The 19920-nt window shown below is 43.7% G+C and overlaps 1 protein-coding gene across 1 annotated transcript in view; it reads right to left on the minus strand.

Annotated features, from left to right (window-relative positions):
* szt2 (SZT2 subunit of KICSTOR complex) overlaps positions 1-19920 on the minus strand; it is a 701839-nt gene that overhangs the window by 401701 nt on the left and 280218 nt on the right. The window contains 3 exon segments of the mRNA XM_034179252.1: positions 3107-3185; positions 5783-5875; positions 6017-6188. Coding sequence (XP_034035143.1) covers positions 3107-3185; positions 5783-5875; positions 6017-6188 — 344 coding nt within the window.

Genomic DNA, 19920 nt, shown 5'->3' on the forward strand with positions numbered 1-19920 from the left:
TGGTTATGGCTGAACAACTGTCCAGTTTCTGGGTATTCTGTGTTAGTACGCGCCCGCGGTGACGTGCTTGATGAATTCCTATGAGATAATGAGTATATCTCATTTAAATTCATTCTAAAATTTACCAGTAATGAAATTATACAGACAACTGAAGTTTTAAGAGTGGCTGTAATACATATTTAAGAAACTTGTAGTTTATGAGACCTTACATTTCCCATGACCATAGACGGAATATAAGTCTTTCTCCACTTTGTCCGCCTGCTAGTAACCCACTTTTGTTACTCTTGTGATTATTTTCATGCTGCTGTCGGCACTTTTTGAGGCAGCGCGGGGAAATCCTTTTGTTTCCAGCTCTGGACATCCCATTGTGTATAGCTGGGATCAGCTGCTTGGATTAAGAGACTCTATGTACAGTGGGCCAGGTCCCCGCTATGCGGAGCACCTGGACATACCTGCGGACATACGGAAGAGATGGAGAGGCTGCAGGGCCGGACGGACGAAGCGGAGAAGGACTTATATTCCGTCATGGGGAATGTAAGGTCTCTCTGCAACAAGACCGAGGAGCTAGCAGCGCTAAACCGTTTCTAGAGGCTGTATAAGGGCTGCAGTCTCATGTGCTTCACAGAGACGTGGATGGATGAACATGTACCAGACTATTTAATCAACATGGACGCTGGCGGAGAGCGGAAAAAAGAGAGGAGGGGGGCTCGCCATTTATGTGAATGAGAGATGGTGCAGTGCAGCTCATATTCACATCAGAAACAACCAGTAAATCATCATGGCAGGCGACCCCAGGGCAGCCACACAGACCACGTCTGGCGAAGAACGAGTATCAGGTCCTCTTTTGACTCTCGATAACCAACAAGAGTCACAGGAGCTTATGAAGAAAGGGATGTGTGATGCGATGGCAGAATCAGGATTTTTTCACCCTGGCCACAGGGTAGATGGACAGATGCTGGTAGTAGTGAAGTGCCCACGGGTCCCCAAAACCAAAAAGGATATCGAAGAGTGGCTCAGATGATGGTGTGAGCTAATAGAAGGATGGGAAGAGGGCAGGATAACTGCCCTGATAAGCCCGGGAATGAACTATGACTCCATAGTAAAGATGACAGCAGATGCAAACAGATGCAATCCTGGAAGAACCTTCTGCGTGGGCGACTACTCAGTATAAGGAGAATAAACACATGGCAAAGCGGCTGCAAACTCTGGGGGAAAGCGTCAGAGACAGTAACCCCGAAGCAGACAAGAACAGGAGCATGTTTCGGAGTCAGAGGAGGATCTCAGCGGCACTGATGATGAAAGTAAGCCTGCAAATGGACTGGGGAGTAATGGAGGAAGCCCACGACCTGGGCCATGTACAGAGGACCCACCTGGCATGAAATCAGATCACTCGGATGAGGGTCAGCCTAAGAGGAGGAGCCGGAGCTTGACAGCTCTAGTCAAATGCAAATGAGCCTTGGCTATCAATGACTGACCCTCCCCCCGCAGACTGGCCTCGACGTAACTCCTGTAATCAAAAGAATGGTTGGGCAGATGAAAGAACAAGCAAGCCCTCTGACAATGCAGGGGAGACCCCCTCTGCATGATCTATCGCCTAATGTGCGTGAAAAGTCGGGCCATCTCAGGACTGGAAAGTCTGGTGAAGACCTTGATAATCGCCCCAAAAGTGAGGAACGGTTCCAAGACATTGTAGAACATAAAAAGGCTAAGTCAAAAACTAACCAATTCAGGTTAGAACAAATTGACTGGATGAAACCATTGAAACCAATCCCCGAGGCAACTCGAAGGATGACCATACAAGCGGGATGCCGAGCATATCACTATTATGGGAGATCAATGGTGATGGATTCATTCTCTTCACTAATCAAAAACTGAAGATTGCAAACCGCAGATTCCCAGCTGAGCTCAAGGGAAGAGCCGGTAAGGAGTATAAAGACGAAATACAGTACCAAAAGGACCATAGAAAAGCTGCGAAGTCAGAGGAAAAGAAACACGTGGAAATAACAAGTGGTGCAACCCTCCCTATAATATGATCCTCCATGTCCCCGTTGAAAGTTGTCCGGAGAAGGATAAATCACCAGGATACATAGAAAGAATGTTGAGGGTTCTGGGAAAAGCCATCGATAAAGCCAGAGAGTATGAATTTCAGGCGAGTAGTGGTGTGTGTTGATGGATTAACATCTGGAAACATGCCGTGGGAAGAAACAGAAAAGGTGGCAATGGCAGCGGTGAACCTACACATGAGAACCACCACATGGAACCCGGGGCAGGAGATCATGGTGGACACCAGCTGGGAGCAGGAGCAGGATCGGGTGAGAAGAGCACTGGACTTCCTGAAGATCAGAGGAAGTCGGGGGAGCCTGTTCAAGACTAAGACCGTTGTTGGGGAAGCCGCAACCAGTTCCCTGCTGGTGATTAAGATCGCTGCCAGGTGTGGGGAATGAAGAAAGGTTGGTCCAAGCGGTGCAAGTGCAGGGACTTAAGTCCAGAACCCCCCAGCAAGCTCCAACACAAGTTCTAAGTGGAATGCAGATGGTCCCTCAAGTTAGAACCCCGTCACAAGGGGAGAGAGAAGTTGTCAGACTCTCCCAGGTGGACAGTGAAGAAGAGGGTCCACTGCTCGAGCCCTGAACCGTTGGAAACGGTGGAACAGCTGAGTCTCCCCGAGGAAGAGCACAACCCAGGGAGCACCAAGCACGAGAGCCAAGTCCTGTTCGTGAGTCCGACATTGAGGACAACCAAGGCAGCGATGCAGATGAAGAAGCTAATCTGCCAGATGTAGCAGAGGATGAGCAGCTGTCAGAAATCAGGGAAAGAGAGGCTTTGTCTCGTTGAATAGTACGCTCCATCTTTCACCTCACGAAACATTCATACCATTGAACTCATAAAAATTAATTATTTGCATATTATTTCAATGCAGATCCTCAGTGTGACCTTCCACTCCCTCTTCTCTGTCATATATCACCTTTAGAACTTGACTCTGAACAGTCTACTCAGTGGAAAAAGTTCTGGCTTGCAGGAACACCTGACTGAATTCAATTTCATATTAAAAAATTTGAAAATGACTGAGAATTCCATGTTAAATGTACCTCTGAATGAAACTCACCATCCTCAGTAGCTTGCTCAGCCTCTGACACCATGTCTTCAATGGGTCTCCTGTCATCATCCCCATCTTCTGAGTCCTCCTGAGACAAACGACTGAATTTAGTCACTGGGTGGAATCTGTACTTTCATGCCAGAGGTGACAATCAAATTCTATTTATTTTTTTTATTTTTATTTTAAACAGAATTGAATCAAATCACAATCTGAAGAGAACACATATCAAGATCTTGGATGTGAGCATCACCACTGCTTGTAAAATAATCCCATAAAATTGCCTTATAACTAAACCTGATGAAAAAGTGACAATTTTCCATGAGGTACATAGACTCAAGACAGAAAAAAAAAAAAAATGGCCCAGACAGGATTCCTCTGCAGCACTGGTGAGTATTTTCTTTTCAAGCTGCATCGTCAACTTCTAAAAAATGTAACCATGGATTTAACTGTAATATTTAGTGGGAGACAATTTATCACTTAAAGTGACCAGAATATTTCCAGTGATACAAAATCATCTGACTGTACCTCAAGTTTGGTACCAACTGTACAGGAACAGTATATCTAACAGTATATCAGCTCAAGAGAAGGACTTGGGAATCACTGCTGATGACCGTTTAATCTTTGTGGAACATCAGTATGAAGGTTACAAAGGAAAATCAGATGATGGGACATATTCTGAGAAGTTTCCACTACCTGGATGAAGCAACCTTTACTGGACTTTACAAAGCCAAAGGGAGACCCCATCTGAAATCTGCAGTGCCAGTGTGGAACCCCAGAAGAAAGAATCATCACTGAACTACAGAACATCCAAAAGTGATGCACCAAAATGGTACCAACACTCCGTAATCCCAGCTACCCAGAAGGGCTGAAGAAGCTGGATCTGCCTTTTCACCGTGACAGACATGTCACAGGTGAACTGATTGTCTTGGTCTTCAAGATGGTTACACACAGGTATGACGGTGCTGGAGGACCTAACATGCACCAATAAAAGCACATGCCGAACAAATGTCTGAACAGCTTCACACACTGTGTCATCAACGTATGGAACACAGGTCGTTAAAGTTCCTAACGTTGCAGCATTTTAGAAAGGATGCGACAAACATTGGTCTGGGTTAGGTCTACATTTTAATCACAAAGCCAATTTAAACTCACGAGAAATCAGAGGTAACCCACTACTTCTAAACCTGGAAGACAGGACAAAGAGGATCTTCTTCAAGAAACCACATAAGGAAAGATAAGTAATAAGAAAAAGAGACTGATGTCACTAGTGTTCAAAAGAGGTGACGACGAGGCAGACGACTTAGCACTACATTGAGCACTGTTATGTTCAGTTTTATTGTCCTTAAGCCCCTTTCACACCGGGCCCACTTCGAGTTGTGTCGTGCAGCGTCATGATGACGACATGTGGAAGCAACCTCGTGCCGAGAAAATGTAGCTCAAAGCCACACTGCGAGAGACACAAAGGACAAAGCCGATCGGACACAGAAAAAAATTAAACATGTTTAATTTTTCTGCTTCCTGTGCTTCATGCAGAAAGGAAGTGGGTTCAATACAAGTCACGGCAAAGCGATGGTACTCAACGTGACTGGGAGCCACACCCTCACAACGTTACCCGACGCCAATTTATGATTCCTGCTGTGTTCCATTGTTCCCGAAGTATAAATCACGCAGGATTGTTTTTATACCGTGTACACAATGCAGTAAAACTACACACTCAAAAAAAACTGCTGATTGCAGCCTGACTGCATGCAGCTGCTCGCTCTCACCTTAAATTCTCTCAATTGTTTCTGAATAAAGTCCAAAGTCCTGCTCACAGACTGATTGCCAGAGACAGGACATGTCCACAAAATACAGCATAACTCCAGACATCTCTACATTTTCTCACGGACTGTTCGTTCACGCACACGGACACAGCTCGCGGTCAGAGAAAATAACTATGACAGAACTCAGAGTGCAGACCTGCAGCTCAGCACAAGACACACAAACTAGAAGAGAAATCAGAGCGCACACAGACTGGCTGCAGCTGAGTCTGTGTGCAGGTTCTCCTCTCTGCCCTCTGCTGCGCGCACCTGATGCAGACATTCCTGCGTCGTCATGATGCCGCATAAAGTGGGCCAGTGTGAAAGGGGTTTTAGAAGAAACACGGCTGAAGAGTTCATGAACATCACATAAATCCTCATTAGGCTCTAAGCATGCAGCAATAACTGGGTAGGGAGGATCCCATTGTTTGTTCTGATTTTTCTGTTTTTGGCCATCAGAAGAGTTGAAGTGGGTTTTTTTCCTCTTAAAATCTCCAAAGTTGCTTTCCTTGTTTCTTCATGGGATTTGGAGGAGCTTTTGGAGATTTAACCATTTTAAAAATCCATCATGAACAGAAAGTTAAACTTGACAGATTAGAGCTCGACATGATCTGAGGAGTCAAGGTCGGCCCCACTTCACTGGTTACTGTGTCACTGTTTGTTGTGCTATGTGCATGTTTAACAGCATACCATGTACATTTCACATGAAAGCATTTTCTTTTTTAAAACAGTTTTGGTCTTCAAAAAGGATTTTTACAAATACAAATCTTACAAATACAAATACAAGTCTTGATCTTCTTATATTGTGGCCAATACAGCAATTACTGGAATGGGAACAGAACCAATAGTCCAAAATAGCAAGTAATGTGAAATAAAATGAACTCACCTCTTTCTTTGATGATGGAGGGCAGTAGAAGTAGTAATGTGGATTGGAGGGCACAGTTTGGAAATACTGGGAGACAACTGCCAAGAACTTATCCTGGATTGAAAGATTACATTTTGATTAGTTTCATCTAGTGAAAGCTGATTTCTCGACTATAAATTAGACGACCACAAAGAGTAAAAGGAATATCAGGCTCAGAGCACGGCACTGCAAGTGTCTCAGGATTCAGCAAAATACCTGTATGATTGTGTGCAGATCTGGGTAGACTTCACACTTCGGCTGTGTCTGCAGCAGTGTCACTGGAAATTCTGGCATCTTGGCCATCTTGGGTTCATCCAGGATCCGCAGAGATGCAGGAACGGAAGTCCTTTCTCTAGATTCAGTTTCACTGGCATCCTCCATTTCAATACTGTTGTAAGACATATCCCAGCATACAGTACTTACACTGAACACCTTAGCCAGCATGCACCATGTGCACAGTTTACAGCTTCACATGTTCTACTGAAGACCAAAATAGGCAGATTTCAACATAAACAGAACTTAAAGGTGACGCCCATTAGCATTATGTTATGTCATGTCAGTGAGTTTTCACGCTAACGTTAACCCGTTAACATCGCTTTATGTGACATGAGCAACTTTTCAAGAGAAGTGAACAATTACATACATTGTGAATTATTACTTTAAGGTGCTCCCCTCACTCTGGTGCTCAACCGCTACAAGTATATATTTTTTAAAATGGTAAATGGACTGCATTTATATAGCGTTTTTCCATCTGCATCAGATGTTCAAAGCGCTTAACAATTATGCCTCACATTCACCCCGATGTGAGGCATAATTGATGTGAGGCATTTAAAACACATTATAAATCCCGCTGCTGAAGGAAATCTGCTGACGCTAAAGTTAGGAGTGACTTCCACGCCACAAGACTGCTCCAAACACCAAGGAAGTGCCAAGCCAATCTTACAACAGATTATATAAAGATATTTTCTAAATACTATGACTAAGGTGTACAAACGTTAAAGTCATCTCAAGCCACTGTTCTGAGGGCACAGAATTTTTAACAGTTAGGTGCCATCCAATATAGTTGCCGGGAGAGTTTTCAGCTGTCAATATAACAGCTGTGTATTGCCGCCCAGCGCAAACACAAAGGACGCACTCTCTACACTGTATCAGTCTGTGTGCTCCAATGCAGGGACTCAAATCCAGACGCTGCTAACATAAATGCGATTTCAATCAAGCCAAATTGAAAACAGTACTCCCTCACTATCACAAACGTGGGTTTTGCAACAAGGGGAGAAAACATTCTTGACCAGGTGTATACTGATGTATACTGACCCACCCCCACCTGGGAAACTCAGACCACCTCTCAATCAGGCTTATTACAGCCTACAGACCACTGCTAACGAGGTGCAAACCTTCTGTGAAACACATTAGAACTTGGCCAGAGGGGGCCACCTCAGCACTACAAGACTGTTTTGATCACACAGAATGGAATGTTTTCAGAGCGTGCCTATGGACAGAAGATCCAATCACATTTCAATGACACAAAAGACCCCAGACGGCTATGGGAAGGCATTCAGTCAGTAACTGACTATAGGCCCACCCCCCCACCCTGCGAGTACAGCACAGACTTCTTAACTCAATGTCTTCTTCAGGTCGTTTTGAAGAAAACAACACCACCACTCCAACAAAAGCCCCTCACTGCCTGGACAATGCAACACTTCAAACTGGGACCGGGCCTGATGTGCGGAGGACCCTTGAAAAGGTGAACCCCAGGAAGGCTGCTGGCCCTGACAATATACAGTAGTGTTCAGAATAATAGTATTGCTATGTGACTAAAAAGATTAATCCAGGTTTTGAGTATATTTCTTATTGTTACATGGGAAACAAGGTACCAGTAGATTCAGTAGATTCTCACAAATCCAACAAGACCAAGCATTCATGATATGCACACTCTTAAGGCTATGAAATTGGGCTATTAGTAAAAAAAAAAAGTAGAAAAGGGGGTGTTCACAATAATAGTCAGTCAGTGAGTTTGTCAATTTTGTGGAACAAACAAGTGTGAATCAGGTGTCCCCTATTTAAGGATGAAGCCAGCACCTGTTGAACATGCTTTTCTCTTTGAAAGCCTGAGGGAAATGGGATGTTCAAGACATTGTTCAGAAGAACAGCCTAGTTTGATTAAAAAGTTCATTGGAGAGGGGAAAACTTATACACAGGTGCAAAAAATTATAGGCTGTTCATCTACAATGATCTCCAATGTTTTAAAATGTACAAAAAAAAAAAAAAAACAGAGACACATGGAAGAAAATGGAAAACAACCATCAAAATGGATAGAAGAATAACCAGAATGGCAAAGGCTCACCCATTGATCAGCTCCAGGATGATCAAAGATAGTCTGGAGTTACCTGTAAGTGCTGTGACAGTTAGAAGACGCCTGTGTGAAGCTAATTTATTTGCAAGAATCCCCCACAAAGTCCCTCTGTTAAATAAAAGACATGTGCAGAAGAGGTTACAATTTGCCAAAGAACACATCGACTGGCCTAAAGAGAAATGGAGGAATATTTTGTGGACTGATGAGAGTAAAACTGTTCTCTTTGGGTCCAAGGGCCGCAGACAGTTTTTGAGACGACCCCCAAACTCTGAATTCAAGCCACAGTTCACAGTGAAGACAGTGAAGCATGGTGGTGCAAGCATCATGATATGGGCATGTTTCTCCTACTATGGTGTTCGGCCTATATATTACATACCAGGTATCATGGATCAGTTTGGATATCTCAAAATACTTGAAGAGGTCATGTTGCCTTATGCTGAAGAGGACATGCCCGTGAAATGGGTGTTTCAACAAGACAATGACCCCAAGCACACTAGTAAATGAGCAAAATCTTGGTTCCAAACCAACAAAATTAATGCCTCGCAGATGTGAAGAAATCATGAAAAACTGTGGTTATACAACTAAATACTAGTTTAGTGATTCACAGGATTGCTAAAAAGGCAGTTTGAACATAATAGTTTTGAGTTTGTAGCGTCAACAGCAGATGCTACTATTATTGTGAACACCCACTTTTCTACTTTTTTTTACTAATAGCCCAATTTCATAGCCTTAAGAGTGTGCATATCATGAATGCTTGGTCTTGTTGGATTTGTGAGAATCTACTGAATCTAGTGGTACCCTGTTTCCCATGTAACAATAAGAAATATACTCAAAACCTGGATTAATCTGTTTAGCCACATAGCACTACTATTATTCTGAACACTACTGTACCTGGGCGTGGCGTGTGCTTAGAGACTGTGCTGACTCACTCACAGCTGTTCTCACAGATATCTTCAACATCTCTATGAGCTGAGCCATCATACCAGAATGCTTCAAAGCCACCACCATCATACCGCTACCCAAGAAATTTCCAGAAACAACCCTGAATGACTACCAGCCCATAGCACTCACTCCCATCGAGATGAAGTGCTTTGAAAGGCTGGTCAAGGCTCACATAACATCCAGCCTACCTGCCACTCTTGACCCATTCCAGTTTGCGTACCATCCCAAGCGCTCCACTGATGATGCCATAGCAGCAGCACTTCACCTCAGCCTGGCTCATCTGGAGAACAAAGACAGCTGCGTGCAGATGCTGTTCATTGACTTCAGCTCTGCCTTCAACACAGTCATCCCACAACACCTGGTGAACAAACTGAGTGCTATAGGCATCAGCACCCCACTCTGCAACTGGCTACTGGACTTTCTCACCAACAGATCACAGACAGTAAGAGTTGGCAAAAACTCCTCACAGACCACCATCATGAACACAGGGGTCCCCCAGGGTTGTGTGTTGAGCCCTCTGCTGTTCACCCTGATGACCCACAACCGTTGTGCCAGACACAACTCAAACCACATCATCAAGTTTGCAGATGACACAACAGAAGTGGGCCTCATCAGCAAAGATGACGACTCAGAGAGGAGGTACACCATCTCATCAACTGGTGTGACATCAACAACCTGCACCTCTGTGTTGGAAATGCAAGGGGGAAACTGCTGCCTTCCTCCACTGTATGTGGGAATGTGTCTTGATTAGACCCTTCTGGACTCAGGTTCTAAATATTTTTAAGTGACTGGATTGGAGCAGAGATTCCCTCAAGTCCAGAGCTGTGTTTGCTGGGGGATAGGTCCCAGTTACCCTATATAACCAAAGGTAACTTTTCTGTAATTTCGGTGGGTACAACAACAGCTTCTCGAGTCATCTTAAGACATTGGAAGGCATCAGAAACTCCACAAGTGAAAGAATGGGTGTGTGCAATGACTGCAACTGCATCCTATGAATGTATGCTCAGTAGATTTAGTGATGACAGGGAGGAGGGGGTGACCCTTTGGGACAGGTTTTGGAATTACATAAAGGTAAATAATGACCCCCACTAGGATTTTGGTTCTGGCGTGTTTCCCCCAAGTGGGATTCTGTAATACGGCATACCTCAGCAACATGTCTAGATGATGTGCATAGAGGTATTTTAGGTATGGGGGGTTGTGCAGGTATGTATATGTGACGGTATCAGTGGATATCATCATGCACTCACTGATTTGTACTTTTTGTACTTATTGCCTATTTTTGGGTCAAATGTGTGGAGTCTCTTACTGGAGCCAATTTTTTAAGCATATACTACTCGTTCCTGTATGACAAAACTTGTTTAATTTGCCATGTACCAAGCCTAAGAAAAGTTTAATAAAAACTTGAATTATAAACAAAAAAAAACAAAGGAAATACCGGTGGACTTCAGGAAGAATCACAAGCCTCACACACCTCTCACCATCAATGGCAGTGCTGTGGAATCAGTAAAAAGCACCAAGTTCCTGAGGGTGCACATCTCTGATGACCTGACAAGGACAACCAACACCACCTCCCTTGTCAAGAAAGCACAGCAGTGCCTCCACTTCTTACGCAGGATGAGGATAGCCAGTCTCCTCCCTTCAGCACTCACCACCTTCTATGGGGTGCCATTGAGAGCATCCTCACCAGCAGTCTTTCATTCTGGTATGGCAGCTGCCATGTTGCTTACCAGAAAGCACTACAGAGAGTGGTGAGAACAGCAGAGAAGATCACAAGGACAGCCCAACCATCCATACAGGACCTGTACCCATCCCGCTGCCACAGAAGAGCCATCAACATCATCAAAGACCCTACCCACCCCTCAAACAAACTGTTTACCATCCTACCATCTGGCAAGCGCTACAGCAGTATGCTCTGCAGGACCACCAGACTCAGCAACAACTTCTTCCCACAGGCCATCAGACTGCTAAACTCACTCCCAAAAGCAAGACCATAACCCCCCCCCCCCCCCCCCCCCCACACACACACACTACAGACAAACTACATTTATAAACATTCCTTTGCACAAAAAACAAAAGTTTTACAAAATTATTCACCTCCATGCTGCTACTCTGCACTTTTGCCACATTGCACCTACATTCTTGTACTCAGTAACAAACCTCAGCTAACAACATTCTGAAACACTGACAGCCCTGGAAATGTATGCTCACTGTTGTCTATATGTCGTGTTGACTGTTGTTCTGTTACTGATATTATTTTCATTTTATGTCCCAGTGATGTCTCATGTCCAGTCTATATTTAGTTGTATGTCTAATTTAGCCTCTGTTACTGCACATTTGGAGTCTGAGGAAACACAATTTCAGACTTCTGTGCAATGTACTGTTGCATGGCTTGATTGACAATAAAGTTCACTTTGACTTTGACTAAACCCGACTATTTGTCATTTAAGTACATTTTATTCTGGGGAAATTCCAGTTAGATTAGAGTGGATTCATCCACAGGGATTGTGTTGGTATTATATATTTATTTATGTATTATTATTATTCATTTTCTATACCCACTGACTCCAGTCATGGGTCATTGGGGAGTGGAGCCTATCCCAGCAGTAATAGGGTGTGAAGCAGGGTACAGTCTACTGAAGGGCATTATTAATATTAGTAGCAGTAGTAGTAGCAGCTCAAGGGTTATATACAAACATCCAAGTTATCAGTGTTCAGCTGTTTGGCCCAGTGTTCCTGCTGTATGTTGTGCTGCACATTCAACATGTAATGGACATCATTCACCATACAAAGTGTATCCCCCGTGTTAACACACTGAGGTGTGCATAATGATGCTTCCCGTCTCAGCCCTAAATGGGTAATGGCAACATCTACTGTATTCCTACTATGCATATGACAAACTGTCTCGGATTCTGATATTTCCTGTGGCTTTGAAGCTCCTCGAGTTTTGGGAGTCATCAGCTTCAGCTTGGTTGGTCTAAACGGAGGCGCAGTTTGCACTGTGGGAGATCACCGCAGACGACACAAAGTACTATTATGTCGTGTCAGCCCTCAGCAGTTCCATAGCAACAAGGCTGGTTAGTCTCCTCCAAACTCTCCCTGCAGTGAATATGGAGCTCTTGAGGCTCATATTTAAAAGAAATTTAAATATTCTGATGCTGAGAGGACCAGCAGGCTTTTTTTCTCTGCACGGCTAAGGGGACCGCAAACCTTCTGAGCTTATGGACAGAATGTTACAGCTCCTGGGGGAGCACAAGCCCGATTTCCTCTTCATCCACCATTCCTTGCAGCAACAAACCCCTCAGATGTGTGCAGCTTTGGCCAACGCCACCATCATGGACTTCTGCACACTGGCAAATAAAGCAGACAAGTTTTTTTCTGGTTGGTCAATACCACGGCATGGCTGCTGCAGCACTCATCCCTGCCCACACCGCCACCACTGACCGAGCCCACACCTTTCACACGTCTGCACCACTCCCAGGTGATGCAACACGAATGGCAAAGGCACCTGTTTTACTTTTGCAGCATCCTGATCCCGGTTTGTGTTTCTGCCATGCTAAATGTGGATCCAGAGCTAAGTGTTGGCACTCACCCGGTGCTTCCAGCAGCAAGGTAAACATCAGGGCCAGCGCTCAGTTGTGGCCATGAGCATCGGTTGTACTGACAAGCTACTGTTCATCCAAAACACTGTCTCCAGCCGTCATTTCTTGTGTGACACTGCTGCAGAGAGAAACATTCTGCCTGCTTCCAGACTGGACATCCTGGTAAATAGGTTTGGGCCCCCTCACAGCTGCCAACGGCAGCGCCACATGCGCTTATGTCACTCGACATGTGGACTTCTGTTTGGTGGCCAGCAAATTTAGCTGGGACTTCATGACGGCTAAAGCAGTGGTCACTCTCCTGGGCACAGATTTTCTGTGCGTCTATGAACTACTGGTGGATGCCAAAAACCAGTGCTTGATTGACACCACTACCTTTTGTTCATACTGCTGCACCCTCAGTGGCGTGGACTCTCTGAGCCTGTCTGTTTGCTGTTGGAGGCTCATGTGTTTCATGGCCTGTTTGGGGAATTTCCTGCACTCACGCATCTGACCTTTTCATCCTTCGCCACCAAGCACGGAGCAGAGCACCATATTGCCACCACGGACCCACCTGTGTACCTGTGAGGTGTCTCGACCCAGCCAAGCTCAGCATTGCCAAAGCTGAGTTTGACAACATGGAACACCTTGGCAATATTCATCAGTCCAATAGCCGATGGGCATCACCCCTTCACATGGTTCCCAAGCCCGGCAGCAGGTGGCACCCTTGCAGTGATTACTGCTGACTTGACGATACCATGGCACCAGACCACTACCCAGTACCCCACATCCTGTCTCAGCCTCTGCATTGGGTTTACTCTTGCTATGCATATGAGAAGCTGTCTCGACTCCATACTTTGTAATTTCTACAATGTTCAAATATGACATCTTTGCCGTCCTGTTGGTTTTGAAGACCGAAGCCAAAACACTCAAACATTTACTCCTATGTTGTTGGGACCACCTCAGGTCTTTTTTTTGCAACTGGTGTGATCATTGTGCACATGTTGGCAGTGATCATTTGTGTACCACAGCACAGAACATGAGTTTTAAAAGCACTAAGAGCAGGAAGAAACTGAGCTCTGATGGTCAAGACCCGTGAGACAATTAGTGAGAATCCACATGCAATCTCTTGCTAACAGTTTGTAAAAAAGACCGACCTGATTAAAATGACAGTGAAAATGATCATTTTTCGTTCACCACTCCATCCATAAGGACTTTAGACTGATTAACCAGGTCCCACATGAGATCTTGGATAGATGCAGGGCCAGTGGTGGTAGGGCTGTTGTCTGTTCTTAAAAAGCAATGAAATATAAGCTACAGTTTTCCAGAAGGCACATGAAAGACAGAAAAACAGCTAAGATACCAGGGTGAGCATAACAAAAGATGTAAGCCACAGACGTACTTAAGAACAGTACTAAAAATAAATATAAGGTCCATGAACAACTAGAGCAGAACTCAAAAATAGCTCAAGTATTTAACAAAGGTAAAAAACAAACAAACAAACAAACAACACCCCCCCCCCCCCCCCAAAAAAAAAAGAAACACCACAAAGGCACTAAATCCAACAAAAATGCAGTACAGGGACAGTGTATCAGTACATGCCTGTATGCTTGAGACAAACAGCAGAAAACTACTTTTTCCACAAATGCACGTGTTCACACACAATTACTATAACCTGAGGTCATTTGTATAGAATGTTTTACAGAAGGTGAAAGACGCCGAATACTGTCATGGATGTGTGCAATCTTTAAAACTGACAGACACTGGGTACTCGGGCAGAAACAGCAGAAATGTGGTAATAATTGCTTCATACCACCTTACCATAATAATAAGACGAGGAATGTACCCATCTTTTTTTACATCCATTTCATTGCTTGCTAATGACCTTAAAGATGGCTGCATGTGCATACACAGCAACCTCTCTGTCCCAACCATGCAGTGATTTGCTCGTTTAAAAAGGTTTTGTCTGAAAGTTTTATGTGTTTGTCTTGCTTCACTACGCCAAAATACAAGTACAGCCGATAGGACAAAGTAGCAAACTTTGCAATGTTTTGGACCATGCAACAGAGATGCTCAAGGAGTTCGGATTACTCCGTGAGCCTGGAACAACATTGGACTCGCCTGCTACTCCTCTTCCGGAAAGAAGGCACCGGAAGTGGTGTGCGAGGAAGCAGAAGAGGTGCAAGCGTGGAGGTATCCCGGCCAGGCTAGCAGCTAGCCCATTTCACCCAGCCATAACATCTATCCTCCTGGCTAATGTACGATCACTGGACAACAAATTGGATCACATACAACTGCTGAGGTCAGCGAATCAAACAGTGAGTAACTGCTGTGGGATTTTTTTTTTTTTTTACTGAAACATGGTTAAATGACAACATTCCAGACTCTGCTGTACAATTGGAGCAGTTTGCATGCTATCGAACGGACAGGGCCTTGCAAATGGAGGAAAGACTCGCGGCGGAGGCGTGTGTTTACATCCGTGACGAATGGTGCCGAGACGCTGTGGCAGCATGCAAACACTGTTCAACACTGGCGGAGCGTATGATCATAAAGTGCCGTCGTTTTTATTTGCCAAGAGAAATTACTGCGATTTTGCTAGTTGTAGTAAACATCCCTCCCACCAACAACAACAGCAATAGGAATGTGGCACTTATTGAACTGTACCAGGCCGTCAGTGAACAACAGACAGCACACCCAGATGGTTTCACCAACCTCACTGGGGATTTTAATCATGTTGATCTAAAGACTGCCCTTCCAAAACTATACCAGCATGTTGATTTCCCAACAAACGGGGATAACATTTTGGACCTGGTATTCACTACTCACAAAGAGCCACCCCCCTCCCCCACATTGGGCTCTCTGATCACATCACTGTTATGCTAATGCCAGTGTTCAGACAGAGAGTTAAAGTCACCAAACAGGTTCGAAAGCAGGTGAGAGTGTGGACAGATGGAGCCTCCTCTGCCCTTCAACACTGCTTCAACACAACAGACTGGGAACTGTTTAAGCAGGCAGCCACTTACAACAGCCAGACAGACACAGAGGACTACACAGACACTGTGACCTCTCACATCACCAAGTGCACTGATGATGAGACCCACACAAAAAAACATCATCAGTCAGGCTAACTGGAAGCCATGGCTGACAGGTGACGTCCTCAGGCTGCTGAGGGTGAGAGATAAAGCCTCCAGAGCCGGGGATGAATCTGGCTTGAGAACAGTGAGAGCCAACCTGTGCCGTGGCATCAAGAAAGTAAAAGAGGACACTAGCAAGATAACCACCCACTTCAAACACATCAGGGATGCACAGCGCCTACGGCAGGGCATTCAGGCCATCATGGACTACGAGCCCGTGCCGCAGAGCTGCGAGAGCAACATCCCTCTGCTCAACAACTTAAATCGCTTCTTTGCACGCTTTGAAGCAAAAAACAACACTTCTGTGTGAACTAACTGTGTTAACTGACAATCGTTTTCTGAAGTGTTCCTGAGCCCACGCGGTAAGATCCTTTACACAATGATGTCGGTTTTTAGTACCTGAGGAATCAAAGGTCACGGGCATTCAGTGTTGGTTTTCAGTCTTGCTGCTTACGTGTAGAAAGGTCTTCAGATTCTCTGAATCTTCTGATTATATTATGGACTGTAGATGATGGAATCCCTAAATTCCTTGCAATTGAATGTTGAGAAACATTGTTCTTAAACTGTTGGACTATCATTTTTCACGCAGTTACCCCATCTTTGCTTGTGAATGGCTGAGCCTTTTGGGGATGCTCCTTTTATACCCAATCATGACACTGTTTCCAATTAACCTGTTCACCTGTGAAATGTTCCAAACAGGTGTTCTTTGAGCATTCATCAACTTTCCCAGTCTTTTGTTGCCACTGTCCCAGCTTTTTTGAAACGTGTTGCAGGCATCCATTTCAAAATGAGCAAATATTTGCACAAAAACAAAAAAATGTTTGAACATTAAATATCTTGTCTTTGTGGTGTATTCAATTGAATATAGGTTGAAGAGGATTTGCAAATCATTGTATTCTGTTTTTATTTACATTTAACACAACATCCCAACTTCAGTGGAATTGGGGTTGTAAATTTCTGTTATTTTTGGGTGGATAGTTTAGGGGGAGAAATCTCAAATATTAAAGTAGTAATGTGTGTATAATTAACACATGCTTCAGTAGAAGAATGATTCATACTTGCAACAAAACTGATCCAAGTTCAGTTATTATTTATAGCCATCATTTGGGTTAACACTCGGCCCTGTATTTAGCCAACAGAATTTTCATATCTGTAGGTAGGTTCAAAGACCAACATTTGCAATTTTCTGCAACTCTATTTTGTGACAAAGCATAGTTTAATAGTCATAACTGAAAGTATGCTAAGCACAGAATTTGAGGCAGTAACCAAAGAGCTAATTGGTCCTCTCTGAAAGACAGATTAATAGAGCGTCCAATGACAGATATTTTGTATGTAAGGCATGTTTATTCAAATTTACAATTCATGGAAGTTTTGTACAAGAATTATATTGTAGCCTCCCTGCAGTCTTTTTATGTCGATTTGAACTGCAATTTCAGAGGCACTTCAAAGATCTTAAAAAAATATAACGCAATGCTAAAATACCCTCGGCTGTTTGGGCATTGTGTTGTAGTTGTTTAATTAATCATTTATTAAGATGTTATTGTCTTACGTACAATTTGTACATGTTCAATAATGCCCCTCTATCAATCAATCAATTAAAAACAATATTAACATTTTAACTGCGTCTGCAGGAGGCTTTGCGTATTTACATGAGCCTTTGAGCGGAAGTGGTGCAAATCAAGGAATATTTGTAGATCACCCTCTGTGCATTTGCAGATATAATGAGACAAATTTAACCCATAGCATGTTAGCTTTGAGTTTGAGTACTTTAGTGCTATAGCGGGCATTAGCGTGAATGCTAATGTCCAATAATTGTCTTATAAATCACTCCAGAGGTGTTTTTAGGTTCCAAAAACAGAGTTTTTAGTTTGACATGTTTATTTCTTGCTAGCTTTTACATAATATATGACAAAGAGGTTATATCTCCCCATATCTGTTTGATTTGACAGTTGAACCCCTTAGAGCAGAAGAGGGTATCACCAGTATCTCTCATGACGACAAAGTCCATAAGGTGGGGCTATACGTGGATAACCTGTTTTCACCCAACAATATTGATTCCAAAATTATTATTGTTGCTGGAAAACCTCAGACACCTCTCAGGCTATAAACTGAACTACTCAAAGAGTCTGCTTTTTCCAATTGGTCACACAGATGGAGATGATTCCAAATTTCCATTCAAAATCGAACGCAACATGTTCACATATTTAGGGATTAAAGTTACTCGCAAGACAAAGATTTTGGAGAAACACTATTTTAACTCATTTTTTGAACAAACAAGATTTTGGGAAATGGTCAACTATACCAATTTTGTTAGCAGGTCACATTAGTATAGTCAAAATGACAGACCTACCTAGATTTCTTTGAATTTCAGATTAACCCCATATTTATCCCTATGAAAAGATTTAAACAGTTAAGACTAATTTCTTCATTTATATGGAAGAATTCAAACCGTCGAATGAAAACGATGTACCTGGAACTTCATAAAGTTGTTGGTGGGTTGGGATTACACATTTTTCTTTGGTGTTACTGTGCTGCTAACATAATAAAACAAATTAATTGGATTTACACATATGAGAATAAGCAGAGTCCAAATTGGATTCCTATGGAACTATTATCCAACCCTCTACCAACACTCGCATCATCGTTACCACATCTATAAATATAAAAGGCTGTCTATGTATGTATGTGGCACGGTTTGTGTTTGGGGTGAACTCTGCGATGTGTGGCCTGAGACACATCACGTTTGGTATGTAGGACCTTCACAACAAAAGGTATGTATTAAGAAATATTCATGTGAGCGGCGGTATTTTTTAGTTCATCTCGTTTAGAAGATCAACAAAGCATCGCCGACCTCCTTGACCCTAGTCGCCATAGGGCATCCGGGTACTTTAAGCACCTTGAGGCAACTCTCTTGTGATTTGGTGCTATATAAATGAAAATAAATTGAAATTGTACTTCTCTCTAAGAAAGCAGTGCTCCTAACAGTGGATAACTGCATTAGCATGAGCCAAGGAGCCATGTATGGAGATTGACCATTTGTCTGCTTATAAAGTGTCCTTGTTTGACATGCACTCTACAGCAGTTCAGTGGACATTCCTTACCCTACTCAGTTTTTCTAAGAACCCTTTTTTAATCTATATACATAAAGGGCTAAGTCTGTCTGTCTGGAATAAACTCCCAAACTATAATATGTAGCCCTAAAAACTATATATATATTCTGAATCCTAATGACATGGGGAACAAACTGGTACCATTTTTTAAAAACTTGAACTGAGAATTACCCCCAAAATAGCCATTTATGTAAGACCATAAAGTGTTGTACCATGTGCGATAACCTCCCAAACTATAATATGTAGCCCTAAAAATTATATATATTTTGAATCCTCATGACATGGGGAACAAACTGGTACCATTTTTTAAAAAGTTGAACTGAAAATTACCCCAAAATAGCCAGCTGTGGGTATGACCAGGCAGATTCAAATTTCCAGCCCTGTATATGTGTTGGCCATCTCTGTCTATTTAATCCCTTCCATCAACTACTTTACCTTTTGGCTTATCCATTGTCCGTTCATTACCGCCCCCTGTTGTGGGTCCGTGTCACGACACTTTCACAACAGGATTTCTCGGCCAGCGTCATGGATCCCGAGGGGCGTCAACCATCGATTGAACAGCCAATGGAAGAGCGAGGTGCACAGGCACCAGCAGGAGGCGTATTGGGTGAGCTGCAGCACATCTTAACCGCCTTTACTGCTCGGTTGGACTTAATTACCGAGCAGAGCAGTGTTCTCAATCGTAGGATGGAGGCTCTCACCGCCCAGGTGGAAGCGCGTGCTCAGGGCGCTGCTGCAGCACCTCCTCCTGCTGACCGTGTGCCAGTAACAGACATTCCGCTGGTCGTTCAATGAACCCCCCCACCTTCCCCTGAAGCATACATAAGCCCTCCGGAGCCGTACGGAGGCTGTGTGGAGACGTGCGCGGACTTCTTGATGCAGTGCTCGCTCGTCTTTTCACAGCGTCCCATCATGTACACGTCAGATGCTAGCCGGGTGGCTTACGTTATAAATTTGCTTTGAGGAGAGGCACGCGCCTGGGCTACAGCGCTCTGGGAGCAGAATT

Source organism: Thalassophryne amazonica, chromosome 10, assembly GCF_902500255.1.
Source record: "Thalassophryne amazonica chromosome 10, fThaAma1.1, whole genome shotgun sequence".
NCBI classification, from domain to species: Eukaryota; Metazoa; Chordata; class Actinopteri; order Batrachoidiformes; family Batrachoididae; genus Thalassophryne; species Thalassophryne amazonica.